The sequence below is a fragment of the Cariama cristata genome, unplaced genomic scaffold (genome assembly GCF_000690535.1).
Source record: "Cariama cristata isolate BGI_N322 unplaced genomic scaffold, ASM69053v1 scaffold13166, whole genome shotgun sequence".
NCBI lineage: Eukaryota > Metazoa > Chordata > Aves > Cariamiformes > Cariamidae > Cariama > Cariama cristata.
Window position 1 is genome coordinate 61685 of NW_009621652.1, and position 20194 is coordinate 81878.

The 20194-nt window shown below is 42.7% G+C and overlaps 1 protein-coding gene across 1 annotated transcript in view; it reads right to left on the bottom strand.

Annotated features, from left to right (window-relative positions):
• Positions 1-19249, bottom strand: part of LRRK1 (leucine-rich repeat kinase 1) — a 78061-nt gene extending 58812 nt beyond the window's left edge. Inside the window, exons 1-2 of the mRNA XM_009702054.1 lie at positions 19183-19249; positions 10-173 (exon numbers count right to left, since the gene is read on the bottom strand). Coding sequence (XP_009700356.1) covers positions 10-173; positions 19183-19249 — 231 coding nt within the window. The remainder of the gene's footprint in view (positions 1-9; positions 174-19182) is intronic.
• Between the last annotated feature and the right edge of the window lie 945 nt (positions 19250-20194).

The following is a 20194-nucleotide window of genomic DNA, read 5'->3' on the forward strand; positions in this document are numbered from 1 at the left end:
TAACCCTACCTTTTCCACTTGCAGTGCAGTCTCCTCACATGACAACTTAATCAACTCTTGGGCCTTACTGGTGTCTCCAGCTTTGTAAGCATCCTGAATGCTTTCTGTCACAGGTGTCTGAATTATGGAGACTTCGCCAACTGTGGACTGTTTGCCACCCATGTCCACAGTTCCTGCAGTAAAAATAGGAAAGAGGGGTCAGGAAAAACTACCTGTTCATTACTCATGCACAGTTGCAACATCAATGCATCCTGGCAACAAAAAAAAAGGGGGTGAATTATTTTCAGTGGGGTATTTACTGCACACAATTAAAAAAAGAGCGAGAAACCTCAACACTCAGTTGCCCGATAAAAGAAAGCGATAATATGTTAAAGTACTTTCCAATAGGGACATGAAACTAAAAGGGACAGTGAGTTCCCCAATTGCTCCCAGAGGTGATTTCCAAAGGACGGTGTGAAAGCTCGCACACACGGACACGCACGCTCTCCGGCAGCCTGCCACGCTCTAACGTGGGAAGAGAAGGGCTTACAGGAGACTGGCACCTGCGGTACTTCTGAAGAGGCAAGGTGTCTGCAGGACCTCCAAAGCAATTCTCGTATTATCAGCCTTGCTTCAGTCACACCTCATTCACCTCCTGACAGCAGCCTAATAAAACCCCATTGTACTTCTCCAGTACTTTCAACCAGAGCTTTTTTATACACCTCAGTGAATGCGAAAGAAAAAAAATTGGCAATATTTTCACTCCAGGAAAACAGAGTAAAAGGAGATTATGCAAGATGTCCAGTGTCACCCTGATCAATCCTGGAGAGTCTCCTAGGCTAGATTATTTTCTTTTTTTTCTTTAAATGCCGTTAGGAGCCAGACGAGTTTTTACATGTCAAGGATTAAAAGCCGCAAACCATTAGAGGAGATGCTTGCAGTGGGTGGCTAACAAAGAGGCAGTCATGAAGTCTCACATCCCGCCACCCCCCAACTACCAGGACAGGGAAAGCTGCAGGACAGTCACTGATTTACAAGTAAGATGCTCAGGTCCACTCCTGAACAACATGCAAGACAGAGAAAAGAAGCACTTTTCACTTGAAAAGAGATCATTTCATACTCACTTTTTCCTGCTAAACATTATTCATTATTATTGCTTATTTGCAACTGGTTAAATAAAGCCCTTAACCCCATGGATTTTCACATATGTTAACAAGTTTTGGTGTTTTTTTTTTTTTTAATAGACACATACGTCATGCAGGGTCTAGTTTAATGCAGCCTGGAAAAAGAAGTAAATTTGGACCAATCTATAACCGTCAGTATATACCGTTGAATAATGCAGTCTGAATCACCCATACATTCTGACTAACACTTCTCATCAATTATTTAAATGAAGCTCAAATCACTCAGACATCGGAGATGGCTCCAGAGATTCATGCCATTAAAAATGTGCCCGCATCCATAACCTTTCTCAGATGATGCAGAACGTGTGAAGGACAAGCAGCGGAAATCAAGGCAGATGAATGTGGTGTGAAATTACAGCATAATGAACAGCATCTCAGAGCCCATGTTAATAGGCGCAGTGCCTTCATCATTCTGTAGTTTTAGGAGGTACGTGGGAAAATAAATTCACCCAGCATTTGGTCCAGTCTTCTACAGTAGACCACACACATGTAAGGGATCTCTAAGAATACTGCATATGATTGAATTCTCTTTTTAATGGACACAAAAGGTAGTAAATGCAAATAATTCTTAGGCAGGAATGTTTAAACTGATAGAAGAGAGAACTTTAAAGCAAAATAGTTCTCCAGTTTAAACAATTCAGAACTGTACCAAGCAAAATCAAGAAGTACAGAGCCAAGCAAACACTGCAGTTACTGGAATACGCAGCTTCCTCGCACCCGGCGCCCTGTGATGAAATCCTGAACCTAGAGAGAAGCACTGGAATTCCCCTTGGAAAAAAAAAAAGCCTCACATTAGAGATACAAAACAGCTGGAAAGCTGAGCAGGAAGCTCTGCAAACCGGGGCTGTCAGACCACAGTAACTTTGATCTGGTTCCTAAAAAAATGCTGAAAGGAAGGACAAATTTTACTTCCTTCCAGCCTCAATCCTGATTTTGGGGACTATTACTCAAGACCCACACCTGCAGCCATTCCACATGTAAAGGTACATCCTTTCTGCCAAAGAACTGAGCAGGGCCATCCTTCTTTCTTTTTAAATCATGGCCAGGAAAGATGGAGGTACGAGTATCTCATGGTCAGAGATGCATTCAGGACCTGGTGTCACTTCCCCATCTATTAGAGAGGTTTCCAGCCAACCTCTCATGCATCCTGTACACCAGACCACTCCTTCCAGGAGCATTTTCCACTTCTCCTACTGGAACTGCCCCACTCTGGAGGGAGGACTAACAAATCAGTTGGCCAGGGAGCACAAGAAGGATTGTAATGTTGTAACTGAGAGAAGGAGGAAGTCCGCAAGCTCGACCCTAATCCCAAGACCGCTTCTGTGTTTTACCAAATGACTACTTCACAAAACTACTTGGCTAATGTGTCATGCTTCCTCTTACATTTTTGGCCCCCTCAAAATTTCTTCAGTTCGTTGTAGCATAATGGTTCAGTTACAACCACTGCTACCATCACCACTGTTTGGAGAACACGGGCTGGCCATCAACCATCGCAGTCTGCTCATGTGCGTTAGGCGCAGACTTCTGGGCTTTTCAGGAACAGGAAGGTCACAAATGGCTGACTTCACAGAGTTTACATGCTCCTAGAGTTAGCTGGCAGTTTAGTCAGAGTCTTCGGGATATTAATTTTATATATGAGTCCTTAAATTCAATTTTAGTCTTGTCTTAGGCAAATTTTTATTGATCTAACCAAAACTGCCCAGTTTTGAACATTTGAACATCCATCAAATAGAAGTCAATAAAAGTTTCATTGAATGTAAGAAATCTGGGCAATTCTACTGTTTGAAACCAATACATTCAAATATTCTTGGCAGAAAGATAATGCTGCTCATCATTCAAATTTCTTTTGTAACTGTCATCAAACTATGATCGCATTCTGGGGAGTAAATTGATCTCCTGCCTAAGACCTGAGGAAAAAAGTTGCCAAAGGTATTAAGCAAAAAGAGACCTTGCAATTGAACTAATTACAAGCCTGAAAAGAGCAGAACTAGTGAGATAGATACAGAGTGACAAAAAAGCTTGCCCTCAACCAACAGCTGTATTCACATTATTCTGGCAGAGTTAACTTGAGCTTTCAAAGGTTAAATGAGCGAAGGTGGGTTATCCATTCCTAAATTCCCAACAAACCCAGAAGTCATCCATTGCAAAGCTAAGCATCTCGCCAACCAAATTACCCGATTTGCAGGAGAATTCCCGGTGACTTAGTAAATGATATATTGACTTCTGAAATACCAATGGAAAATAAGAAGCGGCGTGTTTTGCAAGCTTAATTTATACTCACAAGTAGGGAAAAAACCGAGGAAAATTACATTCTACTGACTAAAGACTGGTTTATTTCTACAAGATGCATGACTGAACTATCATCAGTACTGGCATTCATGTAGGCTGAGAATAAAGTTTTGCGAATACATGCATCAGTAATTTTTAGCAAAATCTGGGCGAAAATCCAAAGAAATTCTGCTCATGGTTTTAACCCTACAAATCTCACACTCTTTACCTGAGCTCTTCGTGGCTTTCATAATAGGGTCACCTCACTTGCATATAGCCTTGAATAGCACGATTTGAGAGCAATACTGAAGTTGAATAATATTGAACCTCTATTTTTGGACTTAATTATGCATCATGTTGAGCATTTAAGCCTGGATGTAACAAAGTCCTTTTAATTCTTAGATTGCACAGATTTAGGAACTGTCTTCTGCACTTCGCACGACAGGATCTCCATTGCTGTTCGACAATGCACGTTGCTATATGCAAAAGAGCACAGCAAGTTATGATATTCAAGCAGTACTTCTTGAATATTCCTGTAATAAAAGGCTACTAGAAACTCCAGAAACTCTTACACATCCGTTGTGATTTCCTTTAGTTTTTGCTTTATTGCACACAGATCTGGGCAGAGTTCCTGCGCTGGCACAGGTTCCTCTAAAACCACTGCCCCAAATCAGCACCCCTCTTCTGAGCTTGCAGCAGGAAAGCAGATAAATGAAACCTACTTGAACTGAGGTGGTTTCTCCAACATGTTTGAATGTCAATGAAAATAAGGCTATGGGGTTTACTCCCTGTCATTCTGTCCCTTATCTCTGCATCATATTTGTTCAACTTCTCTGTGGAGCCATGGCTTCTTTTCTTTGCTTGCTTTCTACTAAAGACTGTAGGCAAACCAAGCGCTGTTTGTAAGGGGAAAATGGGAGGCATTTGCCGACACTAAAGACGCATCCTTCATCTATTCCTCACACCACATGACAGCTTGTATCAAAGCAATTAACTTTGGAAATATTTCCCACTCTTGATTTCAATGTTTTATACTTTGGAAGTACCTTTTAAGTTTGGCTTTGCAGTAACAGTCTTTTACAAAAGCTACGGGCAAGATTAATTTTCTTTTAAAAAATATTCCAGTGGAAACAGAGGTTATCAATAAAAAAAGCAGTGTTATTTTATTGCCATTCCGAGGTTACAAGGGTATCACTTTTAAAGTGCAACAGACTGCTGTTCCAGCTCAGAGAAACAAAACAAAAATAAGTCTTGTTAATAATAAGGGGTACCATGAGAATTTCAGAGATATAGGTAGTTATGCCCTGTCTCAGGTCTTGTTATTACAGCAGGTGGAAAAAAAATTTCTAAAATTTCTAAATTGACAGTATGCCATTATCAGCAAAAAGGTGGGGGTTTGCAGGTCAATGCTTTGAATCGGTAAACGGCTGCATAACAAAACAGCACACTGTACAGATGATTATTATCTTTACATCCCAAATCACTGCATTCCTGTCGCCGACACATAAACTCACAGAGTTTGTAAGCGCTACATTAGTCCCTTTGATAAGGCAGTTCTTTGGCAACTAACTGTGATATTTTTATTTAGCAGAGAAAGATATAAATGGGATGCTTAACACAAGATAAAATAAGGCAGGAAGCTAACTTACTGCAAATCAGAATTACAATAATAATAAAACTTTAAAACTGCTACTGACCTTGTCATAATGTGTGCAGGTATTTCCAGAGACGGGAGCAAATCAAGATGATGACTTTAACACAGCATCCTATTCAGCAATGCTCAATTAAGCTATTAACTCCTTGGACTGTTAGCCACCCACCTCTGCTTCAGCACAAGCAGCTCTTACAGCAGCCACTAGATGTAACGTCTTTTGGCTGACTGGCTGCTTCTTTGTCTGAATTAACTACTACATTTTAGCCTTGACAGTTATTTTCATCTCCATGTCCCTTTACAGCGAAATCCAAGCCTCTGGTTCAGAAAGGATCTGGGGATGGGGGTGGGCAGGGAGGCCACCTCTCCAGGCTGAGCTCAGACATTAATTCCTCAACAGCACCAGATGGCTACAGCTAACCTTTACCAGCTTAATCTTTTGCCATTTTGACTTCTGAGTGTTGCCACAGAGCAAATAAAAAAATGGGACAGAGATAAGGTTTAAGATGTGCTCAATATTTAATGCTAACTCCCCCAAATGCTTAAAAATTCACAAGTGTTGCTGAATATGTTTCAGTACTACTCTACAGAAGAAGCTTTGGCCAGCTGGTTTGCAAAATTAACAGAAAGCCATGTTATTTCTGAGTCTCTGTAACAGACACATGTATCTTCTGTTGCTTTGAAAAACCTCAGACTAATAAACTGAACAACAGCCAACGGGAAGCCTCCAGTGATTTCAAAAGATGATGGACCTGTCCTACATTGCGCTTTCCACTTAGATGGGTAAGAAACATTTTTCAATCCTCTGGAAATCTTTGAGATACTGAAAAATAATTCCCATCCCAAACCAGGAAGAAAAAACAAACCTCTGGCTTCTTTAATAATAATAAAAAAATTTTACGTCAGCCCAAGTCAGTAAAAATGCTTTATGAAACAAAGATACCTTTTGTGTTCCCTCCCTAATTAGCTGACACTTCAAAACAGGGTTTCATTTGCTGTTTAAAAAAGTTAAAAGATTTCATTAATTCATTTCATTTATTCATTTCTTAAAAGATAAAGATCTCTCCCCGGGAGGGAAGTTGTCCCCCCTGCTTGCCCACATGCCCTCAACCCATACAGCCCCATAGCCAGGATGTGGCCCAGAGCCATTCAAAGGAGGGTCCTGCACCAAGAAGCCTATGATCTATTTCACCGTGTTCTCGGATGCAGGCAAAATACATACAGCTTCTGCTATAAAACGGCCCCGGCAGGATTAAAAAGTCAGAACCACTTATAAACCTCCCTGTGAGAAGACAAGGAGAGAAAGTTATGGTAAATCCAACCGAGAGATAACAAGATGGTTTATCTGGGAAATTCAGCATCCTTGCTGGAGAGACTATGCCAGAATTAGGCCATGTCCCTCTGACCCTGATTAATATCTCTTCACAACAAGTGAGACATGCCAGCTTCTCAGGACAGTGGGAACCCTCCACACGGTTTTTCTGCCTATTTTTTGTGGTTCCATTTCACCCAAACATCCATAATTTCAGCTAATTAAAGGAGTGGCTCTACACTAAGATCTGGCTGCCAAGGCAGTGGAAAAAATGATGTTTTGAGTACAAAAGACACCCGCATCTACAACGCAGCTTATAATCAATGCTTGCTGTCCCCGAAAGGAAACTTATAACCCTACAAAAGACCAGATCTGAAACACAGAAGAATGTTTCAAAGACAAAAATCCAGTACTGAAGGGATCTTTTTCACTGTTATTGCATCATCTGGAATTATTTTTAAATTGTTTACATGCCAGTACCACGCATGCAAAGCGCTGATCTGCATTAAACATTTTCCAGCAAGCATACAGGATCTTGTAAAGGGCACGCTGACAATTTCAGGTACAGCCATGCAAAGCGACAAACTATCACCAGAGCCATTGGAAATTTTCTATTTAGAAACATTCTTAACCTGCACGGAAAAAAGCATTTGCTATTGCAAACCTGGAAGGAAAATATTAAGTCCCAGATGGAAAAAAGCTCTGGACTCCGTCCTTTTTAAGGGGCTCCAGAACTCAATTACGAAAAACAGGCGCCTCCAAAGGCTTTAGCTCCAAACTTAGACAATCGTTTCTCCATCATCCAGGATAATGGGGGAAGAGGGGACAGAAAAGCCTCAAATACTAGTAACACTGAGACTCAGCAATCTTTAGTATCACAGATGCCCAAAGGGCTGTGTGAAGCTGGCTGTCACAGTCAGCACTAAGCCAGGGCTGAAAAGCTCTACCAGATCTGAGCAGGCTCCTGCATTTGTGTGTGCACCTCCCAGAACACTGGGACTCTGGAAATTATTCGCATTGTCCAAGAAGCTCAAATGAAATCGAGCTAGTTATTCTTACTTTGCTGAAGTACAAAAGAGGCTACACAAAGCCATTACAAGGCAATGAGCCTAGAAAGAGCACAAAGAAATACACACTGGAATATGACCATCAGAGCAAACCCATCATGTCAGCATGCAAATGACATCGGAAAGTGCAAGGTAGCTTTGGGGTCACTAGCGATACCTGCAGCTATCCAGGGAAAAGGAACAAGGGCTACTACACATGATGGTCCTGGACGTACCTCTTCTCTTGTGCTCTGCAGGAGGACAGCTCTACCTTAGACACAATGCTTCTCACAGGTTGTTTTAAAAGTGCACGCACGGTTTCTGCTGCCCTGGGCTATGCCTGATGGAAGAGAGACAGCAGGACTGCAACCCTCACCACAGAGTGGGAGCGGGGGCAGCTCATCAGGACTGCGACTGGGCACCCCTTCTGCCCACCTGGGCTCCGGGGGCTGCAGTCAGTCTCTCGTCTCCTGATAAACCCTACTCAAATCCCCAGCTGGCCGTGCATACCAGCACGCAAGGCTCCCATTGCTCCACACCCCACCTTTAGTTTCACCCTCTCTGTTTATAAAGTTTCCTTAGCTGCAATAGATAACACCAGGACAACCTCCACATCCCGAGTGAACGGCAGCAGCCGACAGCAAACATGAGGCTGCTGCCTCCTCCTCCTCCTCTCTCTTCTCCTTCCGACTTTTCACCAAGCAGCTGGGTACCAAACGCAAGCAGGCAGTCCTTCGCTGACCCTGCCATCTCCAGCCTACCAGTATGATGAACTGGGCCATTGTTGATGACAGTGATGATTCTACTCTCTCCCCTGAGTACACGTGTCAGGCCCAAGCAGCTTCACGTGCACATGTTCATCCCTTTTGAACTGTAGGAGCACTCAGAGCATCCTTGGCCACAACACATTTCTCAGTGGACGGTTCGTTTCATGAAGGCACCATCACCCCTGGTGGACACACTACTAGCCTTTGGGCAAGGAAGGAGCGAGACGGGGCCAACCTCCGGCAAGCAGAGGGCAAAGGCTGGCTCTTGCAGTGAAGGGGGATGCCCCACATCCCTCCCGTACTGCCCTCTTCGGAGTGCAAAGGATCAGCAAAGACCACAGAGAACATCGATGGTGTTAATTTCCCCCCCAAGGGAAAGCGATTGAGAGAATCAAGGGAGCTCCAAACGGCCAGCGAGACAATTGCTGTATTGAAAATACAAATGACTCAGCTTTAAGTGAAAGTTTCTATTTTTGTCTTTTGGCCTCCGTGATTTGGTTCCAATCCTACAGCTTGAATCATTCAGAAATATGCTTTTGAATGCAAGGCCAGTTATGCCACTCTTGCTTTCCAATTTTTAAATTGGAAGATATACATTAAGCATGCAGAAGTATGACTATGCTTTTGGATTTTCTTTGTGTTCGTTTCCAGGCATGGCTGGAAAGAGAGGATTATTAAATGATGAAAGGTGTCTCTAGTGAGACCATTCCTGTCCAACTGAATCAAATATTATAGCCATGAAACCAAAGCAAGATTGGGTTTCATTTGAAACTTCGTAAAATAAAATTTCGTGGCTAGCTTTGGTTTCTTTTGACACTTTTCCTTTTCTCTAATGTTCAAGCTTTCACCAGAAGAGAAAAAATTCCTTGCACCAATGTTTTCTCTCTTTCAAAGAAACAATTTACTCAACTTTCTTCTAAAAAAAGAGTCATTAATTATTCACATTGGGGAAGCACCAAGTCATGGCCAGCCCCCTTCTGCTATGTCCTCCTTAGACATATGTTTAAAGCTAGTTTTAGAAAGAAGCAAATGCTTTCAGCCCCAGCTGTGAGAGGCTATGTCTGGAAGAGTTTAGGGAGGGACTCCCTGTGTGCATGTGAGGGGAGGACAGGCCCAAGGTCTCTGCCCAGGTCTCTTCTGAGTTCTCATCCTCTACTGGCTCCACCAAAGACACATCCAGTGATTCCACAGCTTGTCCGAGTTGAGAAAAGCAGCTCCTAAGCTTATGTTTCACCTTAATAACACATGTAAACACCCTCCTAAATGGAAAACCCATTTATGACACTCCAACCCAACCGCTGGTCAAAAATAAGAGCACAGAAGCAGTCAACATCTGTCTCTCCAGCCCCATAAAACTCCACGGATGCTATTGGGAAAGACAAGCCCTGGTGGGGCTTTCAGAGAGAGCTGATGAAAGTGGTAGGATGAAGCCTATAGCTGCTCCATCAGGTCCCCTTGGGCCACAGCAGCAAGCCCAGTTCTCTATCCCTCTATCACATGGCAGGGGTCCTGAGTATCTGCTGTCTCCTCTGTGGCCACCAGTGTCCCTCCTCCCTTCCCCAAGGAGCACAGCAGGTCTCTTACAGATCCTGGACATACGAAGATTTTGGAAAGGCTGGCCAGAGAAGAGGGAAAAAAGGGAAAGCAACGTTAAAAAGATAAGTAAAATACCTTGCACCACTCCAGTTTATCATGTTCAAGGATGATTAAGAGAATCTGGAAAATGTGGAGAAGACGAATGGAAGAAACGGACAGTCTAATTACAAGACTACAGACGAAAAGAGCTTGGCTTCTTGAGCCTGGAAAAATGAAGGCTGGATGGGGATGGGAGTACTGTCTATAAATACACCCAGAGGGAGACACCAGGGAAGGAGAAGAGCTATTTATGTACAGGGTCTGAATACACTTTGGCTGCCAATTAGAAGAAAGTTTAGAACATTGGAGAAATAAGGCTTTGGAACAGTCTTCTACAAAAAGCAAAAGCAACAGACAAGTCAACTTGCTTAAAACAGGCCTTGCATAAGGTTTAGGAGCGTGACACCAGGACACTGACCCACACACTCCTTCCAGTCTGATAGCCTCTCTTCCACGTTACGCATGTAAAGAAGCTGACCCAGCTAGCAAGCACTAACAGTCATAACACACGAGACGGTAACAGCTTCATAGGCTACTTTGAGGGAAGTTTGTAGAAAGAGAGGATGGATATCTTTTATTAAACAAACTGATAGATCTATGAAAAAAAACAGACACATGTAAGGGAAGAAGCCTTTCAACAGATTTGAGGGGGTAAACACCCCATGCAGCAAAATCCAAGCTTAGTACACGTTAGACAAAGTTCAATGTGCTTCTTTAACTGTGCCTGTTAGCCTAATGAAATACCTTACTCTTTGCTATCCTCACTTCTCATTTATTACCAAGATAACAACTCTAGATTAGTTTAAGTAAAAGTGTTGTGTGCAGAGGAAACCAAAATGCAATCAAGATATTGGATGTGGTTGGCATCAAGAGAACTGAACGGGCAATTTGGCAACAGCAGAGCCAAGGGAAGTGCAGAGCTGGGAAGAGTATTAGAGGAAAGAGATGAATATGATAGTCTGGAAAAGAAAAAAAAAACAAAACCAAAACAGTGGAGAAAGCTAGGCTCCACTCCAGCTTCTATTGAACTAAATGTGAGCACTTCCACCAGCTTCCATGTGAGTAGCAGCAGATCCTCCGAGATGCCAGTTTCCAGGACAGAATATCTCAGAGGGAAGATTACCTTAACAGCTGTGTCTGGAGCAGAAGAGAAAGCCTGATGAAAAGATCTCTGCTGTTGGCCAAGACAGCGCCGGTCCTGAACCAGTTTGCGTACTGATGTGCTGCCAAAGCTTTAACGGGGGCTACCAAAAAAAAATAAAACCTTCCCTCACTTGTGACAAAACCTACAAGCAGCAGAAGTGCCTTTGTAGAGAGGGAGAATAGGGAGATATTTCCCTTTTGTTTTCCTGATGTCTGGGAATATCAGTGGAAGGAGGACAAGGACTCTGCCTGGGAGGATGCTACGTTCAAACAAAGGTACGTGCTGTGAACGTGCTGCAGCCCACAGCATTTTTAGATGGCTGCTCCAAGGCAGAGACAGCAAAACTAGGCAAGGCACGTTTCATTCCCTTCCCACCTAGCCATGATGAACTCTGATTCATTGCATCTGAGAACCTGATCCAATCCACGTAAATGACTTTGATTCAGCAGCTTTTATTACTGCCCTGCCACCATGTGAAAGGTCCAAGGTGCAAAACATTAGAGAATTGTGACCATGATTACAAGCCCAATTAAGGAGCTAGACTTTTTTGTTTTTCAAGCTACATTTCAGATGCGAAAAGGGATCTTGTGCATTAGTGTTACCAAGAAAAAAAGAAAAAAAAAAGGTAAGTTCCTGTTTGATGCAAAAATAAAAGCATTTTCAAAGGCTCTTTGATGTGCAAGACAGAAAGACATGCAGGCAGATTGTGGAGGAGGTCTTGTCTTCAGCAATTACCAGCACTCTTTTGGAATCTTACTCCCCAGACAGAATTTTTATGTGAAGTAGATAATCACACTGCAGAGTGTATCAGCTCTAAACCTTGTGGCTTTTCAATTAAGCAGCAATAGCCCCTAGTCAAAATACTCTTTAACCAAGACAGGAATAAAACAAATAACTCCAAAACCAACCAACTGCAGGTGAAGCAATTCCAAAGACATACATGCTTTTGAAAGATCTCATTTTGAGCTTTTCTCGGGTAGCCATGCCAGTTTTCCAAGCGATACTCTGATCATTAAAACAAGCAGTGATGTAATTTCCACAGCGACATACCAAGAATATTTGAGCTAAATTTATCCAGACTTCTTGTTTGAATCACTGCTTTGGTTCGTTATTTTTCCATGATTTTCAACTATGCACAGAACGGGACAGAGCTTTCCCCCAGCAGTATCCGAAATGCCAACCTTTATGCCTGGGAGCCACATATTGACTATCAGAAATGAAATTAAGCTGCTCCTCCAGCTCCCAACCCCAGGTCCCTGCTGCTTTCACCCTTCGCCTTCCTCCTGCCCTTCCTGTAGCAGGCTGACCCTTTCCCCCCACCCTTGGGTGACACAACATGGGGCTTGTCTCTGTGGCTGAGAAGTTCCCGAAGCTCATCACAGATGTGCCGCCTTCCCCATCCAGAGAGGACGAGCCAAAAAAGAGAGGATCTGCACCAGATTTCCCACTGCTCTGTGCAGCTCCGTGGCAGACCCCAAGCCCTGCCTGCCTGTCCAGAGCAACACGTCCCACCACCACAAGTACCCGTGCCAGGAAAGCTCAGACTAGGGAAGGCTGTCTAGGCACCTTCGCCAGCAGGTACACACGTCCCTGCAAAAAATACATAATCTACAAAGACATCATCGGGTTTCCCCCTCTCTTCCAACATGCACAGGGTGGCTGATCATCATACTGGGAGGGCTTGAGTATTTGCAAAAACTGCAGCATAACCCCCGAGATTTTATTACATCAACTTTGCTATTGTTCAACGGGAATCTTTTTCAACGGTCATATTTTAACATGGTCTGAATATGTTCTTGCTGACTCCATTTCAGATTCATGATCAGACTCACAGAGTTTGCGTGCACGTAGCTGTATATGTTTTAAGGGCAGTTTGTAACTTCTGAAGGCACACTTTTTTTTAAACCAGAAACTGCCCACCCCCAGAGTCCCTGTGACTGCAGGAGGGCTTTTCGAAGGTCAAGGGCCTTCCCTAATACTTGAAAACTTCTTCTATAAGTCCTCCCGCCAAGTAAGAGCAAGGCACAAATTCAAAGCATGGACACACTTCTGTTGGGAAACTGTCAGCAGCTTACATAAAAGGGCTGCCGCTGTAGTGATACATAATCATGCAAATAAGCAATTGCTGCCCCACTAATGAGCACACAGACTTGGATTAAGAAAGGAATTAAATATCAGCCTAACTTGATGTAAAATCTGAAACAGAACCTATTAAGAGACAGACCTCACCTATACAGCAGTCTGGGAGCTGAATGGTATAAAATCCATCCCCCACATCCTCATCTGCAATGCAAACGTTTCCTCCCAGTTAGCTGCCTTCTGCCAAGCAGAGCCCTGACAGCCCCTTTATCGATCAGAGAAATGAAAAACAAACAAACCACAGACTTAGTGCTATAAGGATCCCCAAAGATCTGATCCCAAGCCTGTTATGTTAGTGCAAAGACTTTAATGGGTTTTGGATAAGGCCCCCATGCTTTGGAAAGGATAAAAAAAAAAATAAATTCACAGCACTTTCTGTAATGCAAGTATAAAAATCACCTGCAACGTCACTGACAAAACAATAAATCAATTAGAGGCCTAGTAAAGACTACGTTGGTGTGAATATTATCAATTGCTTTTTCCCACTGAAATGGAGGACAATGGTTCTATGATCACAGTGTCAACTCTCACCTGAGAGCTACCTTATAATCACACATTAGTAATGTCATTAAGGAGTCCCTGTGCTCAGGTTCTAAGGGTAAAGGATTTTCTTTACGACCTTATCACCTTATCTTTGATTTTGTCTAGGCTTCTTGATAGAGTTGTCATAAGTTACATTTTAACGCAATACACCACAAATACATTTTAACTGAAAGGTGGAAAAATAAAGCTGTATAGCAGCAGATAATGCCAGATACAGCTCAGATAAAGATCAATGTTTTACTACTGTCTGTAAATCAAACTGGCTCTCAGGTTGGACTCTCTGCTCAATTAGCTTCCCAAGGTCTGCACTGCACCGCTGGCAATCCCAAGGGCTCTGCCCTCCTTGCTACAGCCCTCAAGTTCAAGGGCAGGGTGGCTTTGATGCTATTAATCATCAAAAAGCTGGTCCTGCCACTACTAAGACCTAAGTGCTCCTTTGTATCTCCTTGATTCCAGAGGGATGCAGCATCCACAAGCCAAACTCCCACTTTCCACACGCACAAGAAGACGTTTTCAAAGGCAAATGGTTCTTCTGGATGTCCCTGTTTCAAAATACAAGGGACATCTTCTAAGGGTATGTCTGAAGAACGGTGTTTAGTATCCAGACTCTGAAAATCAGTTCAGAGTGTCTTAAATTAGGCACCTAATTGTAAACGCCCCAGCATTCATCGCCCTTTTTGGAAAGCTAGGCTCAGTTCGGCAAGATGGTGCAATATGCGGCTCTGCCACAGTCTGCACAGGAGAGCAGGCTTAACCATACGTATTTTCTGCTGCAGACCAGCCTTCTGCATTAGCTTTTGGTCCCATGTGAGATTTTACCACTTCTGTATGAAGTGTGTATTTAAATATGTTTAAAAATACAAGCCTATTACTGCTTTACTAGTGTACTTCCTATTCCTGCCTACCATTTCCTACTTCTCCTTCTGTAGTAAGACTAACTTACAAAAGATACCTTTTTAATTTTTGCCTTTTTTTTTTTTTTGCTTGCTTGTAGGAATACTTTCAATTTTCTGTTTGGACTCCAATTAACTCGCAGTTCAACAAGCAGGAAGAGAACCAGAAAACCTTCAAGGCTCATTTAGTCTGATTACACAGAACTTCAAGCAACCAACACACTTTTCAGGTCTCTAGTGCTCTGTGTGCACAGATCACTTCCCAGATGCTCTTCTCCTCCTTCTCACTGCCACTGTTGCAGCAGACTCAGGGTAATGTTACTACAGGGCAATGTGTAGATGGAAAAAGCAGGAGAGAGGGTGCGAGTACTGTTTCCCTGTTATACAGCACAGCATACCACACACCAGGCTAAGTCAACGTGCCCCAAGACGTAGCTGCTGGTCCTAGCCCCATGCACACAGCTGACAAAGATTTTAAGGTTTATATGGCGATTTCACGAGGAACAAAGTGATATCGGTGGTGCTGCCAACACTGATTTTCCCTTTCTCCTCCCTTCAGCAGGAAGGCTTTATAAGCAAAGATATTCAGACTACAAAATGCAAGTGCCTGCCTTTCTCATTTAAGGCAACAAAATCAACTATGCAGAACTATGAGGAAACAACAGCAAAGGTCTCACATGGAGGCCATGTACATGCACACCCAGGGGCAGGTGAGCGCTGCCTGCTTTCATTGCTATAATGAAGTCAGGTTCTTCCTGTAGATTTTTATTTTTTAAGTGGATTTCACACCGCCAGACTGACAGCCTGGAAGGCTTGGGTTATTCGGTAAGTACAAAATGGAGAGCAAGGGCAGAGTCTGCGAAAGTTTCCATCCCTCCACCTATAGTCCCGTCATCTCCTCAAACTGCTGCCCTATGACAAAGGCCTCGGCCACATTTGCAAATGTCCTGCCTTCATGCAAACAGGGGAGCGACACTGGATGCACAAAGCCATGTCCCAGAAGAATAAGCTGTTTCATTTGCTATTAGCTAACCTCAAGCCGTCACCGTTCAATCCATTGTGAAACTTCCCATATAAAATTGCACTAGCTCCAGAGCAATCCCTCTTGTTGAAATGACTCTCTAACTCTTCCAGCTAAACTCTTCTTCCTTGCACTGGAGACTTTTCTACGATTCAGGAAGCGGCGGTGCAGGCAGCAGCTTTCCCTCTGAGTCAGTACTGAGCTGAGCCATGGCCCAGATGGGGTTGCAAAGGTCACAACAGTTGTGGGTAGCTTCTTTCTGATAAAATATAAAGCCTGTGAGCTGCAGAGTCATCACAGCACTTCTGAAGCACAGCTTTAAGAACCTCTGGTCCACTCCAAATGCCAGCTGAAGTCATTATATTCTGGTTACTTGTCTGCTCCCTCATTTTAATATTTAGGTCTCTTTTCCAGGTGTCCTGCACATGTCTATCTGTGCTTCCCTGGACAGCTGAAAGTCACCAGCTGACAACAGATTTGCCTCAAAAGAAGTTTTGAAGGTTCATTTAGTTAATATCTCTAAAGCTAGCACAAAATTTCAAACAACTATCATTGGCATCGTTGTCTCTAATTATGTAATATTATATACATTACAAATAACACCCCTTTTCAATGCTCATTTCTAGATTTAGCAGGAGAGAAGAGACACCCTCTGGTGTGTTTGAAGGATAATCCAATTCCACCTCCGAGATACAAACAAGTGGCATATGAACGCTCTGCACCTTTGAATAAAATTCTCAGTAAGAGAGCAATAAGCTCTTTAACAAAAGTACCCTTATGTTTCAGAAGACAATGATTGCTTTTCTACATCTTTGCTGAACCATCTCCTAGAAACTTACATGAGAATTAAATCCTAGCTGTAAAATTTCGTAAGATTCAAAGAAACCAACCAGCCCATAGAAAGGAGATCAATCTCTACTCTGTTCTAGGCACACAAACAGTGCTATCTTTGGGTTTCCATTGTATTTTCTACAAGATTCATACTACGTCACCTCCACTGTATTATGCAGAGCTCTTTAACCAAGTTTAAAAAAAAAACACAAAACCCGTGCTTCAGGAGAGACTGCAGCCGCCCCTGTATCTCTGCTCGCTTTCTTTCTTTTAATTAGGACAAGACGAACAAACCTAGGAGAGGGGAAGCAGGGTTTGAGAAGGCAAGGGAGATGCTAACTGCACCCAAAATGGAGCATGATTCTACACTCCAGAGACAAATCCTCTCTGTGGATCAGCAGGTACTTGGCCGGCATCATCGAGTCAAGCCCAGCACCATCCCCGGAGCGTAGACAGGGTCCAGTCCTGAAACACAGCTCGCCCGGTCTCAGGGTAAGTGGGCGTCCTGCTGGGATACAGGTAAGATCACTGCTGCAACCAAGAGGAACAGCAGAGGATACGCGAGCAGTAAGGTGAGCCCTTGCATCATATGTTATATTTGCTAACTAGAGCCAATTATGCTGTGAACCTCTTTTCCGCATGAAGACCTGGCCAAATGTATAGCTGTCGGGGAAAAAAAAAGTTCTAAAAATCTTAAGGCTTTGAAATGATCAAGGCACCGGGTGCATGTGGTACCTGCTGGAAGGTGGCTCCAGTACGGAGCCAGCCATAACGCTGCGCCGATCCAACTGACCCATCACGGAGCCACAAGCACCACCGTGCTGTTTGTTAAACGCCCCACACGCCTGTCCTTCCTGCCCCCCCCCCAAAAAGACTCCAAGCTTTGTGAGCACTAATGAGGTCATCCGCATTAAAGAAACGATCTGTGATCTCACTCCACGTTTTCCCAGTGGTTCCCATTGAATGGAAACAGGAGGCTGCATCTAGCTTGTTAATAAATGCACGTAAACAATAGGTTCAAATGCGGAGGCTGAATGAGTCACCGCGTTCCTGCGTTCAAGCAGTTAATAGGATCCAAATGCAGAACAAGGACCAGCTAACTTAGGGAGTGGACCAGCTAGCTAATGACAATTATTCTTGGCAGGACTCAAACGATCCCGAAATAAAAATGAGTTTAAACATGTACAGTATGCTTTTATAAAGAGCGAATCCACCAGGGCAGTACTGGATCTTAAGCTTCCCTAGGATCCCTCTGCCAGTCTTCCAACAGTGTTTATCAACCAAAATAACCCAGATATGCAAGTATAGAAGAGTTATACCAGTAAGATTTGTATGCTTCCAGTTAACCAGTTTAACTGAATATATTTACATAACAGAAACATGTAATAAAGTTCTCAGAAGAAAAACGGAACTCACAATGTGGAAAATACACCTTTTTCACTTTTCACTTCATTATTCATTCATAAACTAATTTATTTACTGTATCTTTAAACAGTGAGAAAAACTTGTCAAATCACTATTGCAGAACAAAAATTTAGCAATTCTTAACACTTGTGAATCATTAGCGCAGATTAAAATTCTTCTCATGGTTTATAGCTTAGTATTCAAGTGGAGATAATTTCTTCCAGAGAGAAACTCAGAAGACAAAATTTAAGAATTTTAAGAATATTCAATAACCAAATGCTCCTGATTATTATAGAGAGAACAATGCTAATTAACAAAAGCAAAAACAAACAGAAAAATCAGTATCACAGAATAAGCAGAATACATACAGAGAAAGGAAAGAGTTCCCAGAGCTCCCTGTGACGCTGGTGAGAAACGTCTTCAAACAAGCTAAGGCGGCCTCTGAATAAACTATCAGCTTTTGCTTCATAGTTGCTGATAAACTCCAAAATAAGACTGCAAAAACATTGGCTTCTACTGAAGCCTGCTTACTCACTACAAAGCGTCAAACACACCTTCATCCCACACTTAAAACGCAGATGCTGCCTCCTAATGAATCGCTTGTTGCAAGGGGGGAATACCGTTATACAATAATCAGAAGGCTATTTCTTGATGCAGAAACATAACTGGGTTTTGACTCAGAGAAATGCAGCACTGCCTAGGAGCTGGCAACAGTGCCTAGGAGCTGAGGGTGTCAGCAATAAAAATCATCCAAAAATAATTTGGCTGTTCAGAAAAAAAGTTGACAGGAAGTAACCTGAAGCATATGTCCCTTCTGAAAGAGAAATTTCCACCTATGGATTTATTACATTACATTACATAAACACAGTCCTTCTAATCTAGCCCAACTATAAATCACTGCAAGCCACTGAATCAAAGCTGACAGCAAAACTGGAGCAGGTTAATATCTGCTCAGCCTCAGAAACGATGCTCTGATTTTAGCAGCTTTCATACCCCAAATACACACTGCATCAGTGGCTGGGAACATATTTGCATTCACACGCTGAAAAAGCACAGATCTTGTAAAACATATTTAGGAACTGGTGAGATGTGATAAATATATATTAACTAATTCTGTAGGCCTTTGGAGAAAATTGGGCTTCAGAGGAATGCTATTCTTACCACCTGAGTAGTTCACCATCATTCTCCTTGGAAGTAAAATTCCTTGCTCTCTATCATAAATTTTCAAAGATTAGCACTCAAATAATTCAAAGATCTTTCATACATTTAAATGTCATTGAAACTCAGCAGTAGCTGGCTACTGAGAACTCTTAAAACCTTTCATTTCCAATCTGAACAGGAAAGAAAATAAATCCTCCTATTTACCATTTTGTGGATCCATGTTGCTCTCTCTGCAAATAGCGGATTCCTCAGTTCCCACACACCAGTACATTCTGGGTCGCAGTTGTGAAGATCCAACAGATCAACTTTCTGCAGCACTTAAAATCGAATACTGTTGTCAAAGCTGAATGATCTCCGTCAAGTAAATGCAGGAGCCCAGAGACTGCTAGTAAGCACCATCCTGAAGAAACACCATTTGCTCTGTTTAAAAATAAACAGAAAAAAAAATTAATCGTTCTAATATAGAATTGTGAGACGCTTATTCCTCTGCACTCTAATACAGTTTTCTAAATATTACTTTGCAGAAATGCACTTATCAGTCTATATATACAATTATTTTCAGAACAGCTTTGTTAAGAGCATAACGTGAATTAACAGAGGAGACTAACAATGTATCCACTACAGAAAGATAATGTTCCCAATTTTTCTCCGCCAAAGCTGCTCAGTCTTTGGGCAGAGGGTGTGGGGGGTGGGCAGGGGTCACAACTGCAGTTTCAGATTCTCCACAAGCTACGGTAATGGCAGAGCATTGAAACCACACAGTGCACCTGGAAAAATCCTAAATGCAACCTCAAAACCTTTCCCATCCACAAAGAAGACTGTGGCTCTTGTAAGACTCCACTGTGAGAAACTGAAAAACACCTATGTGGTTACTGTGACAATCCTCTGTAGAAAAGAAGAGGGCTAAGAGAAACACACCAGCTCCTTTCCCCTTTGCCCAGTCCTTTTAGAGAACTCTACTCCCCCAGAAGCATCAGGCTTATTCAAACATGTTCAGGGAGGCAAATCAGGCCCTTAGTAGCTCTTAAAGGTTGGCTTCTTCTGAACTGTCTGGCACAACTGCCAGCAGAAAACTGCACAGCTCAGTCTCCCAAGGCGTTTCCACCTCCTTACCTCTTCAAAGCTGCACACCTGTAATTTTCTCTATTTTAATGCATCTTCCACTGAGGTTAAAATTACGGGTGAATTGGCAGTGCGTGCCCAACCAGCATCAGCA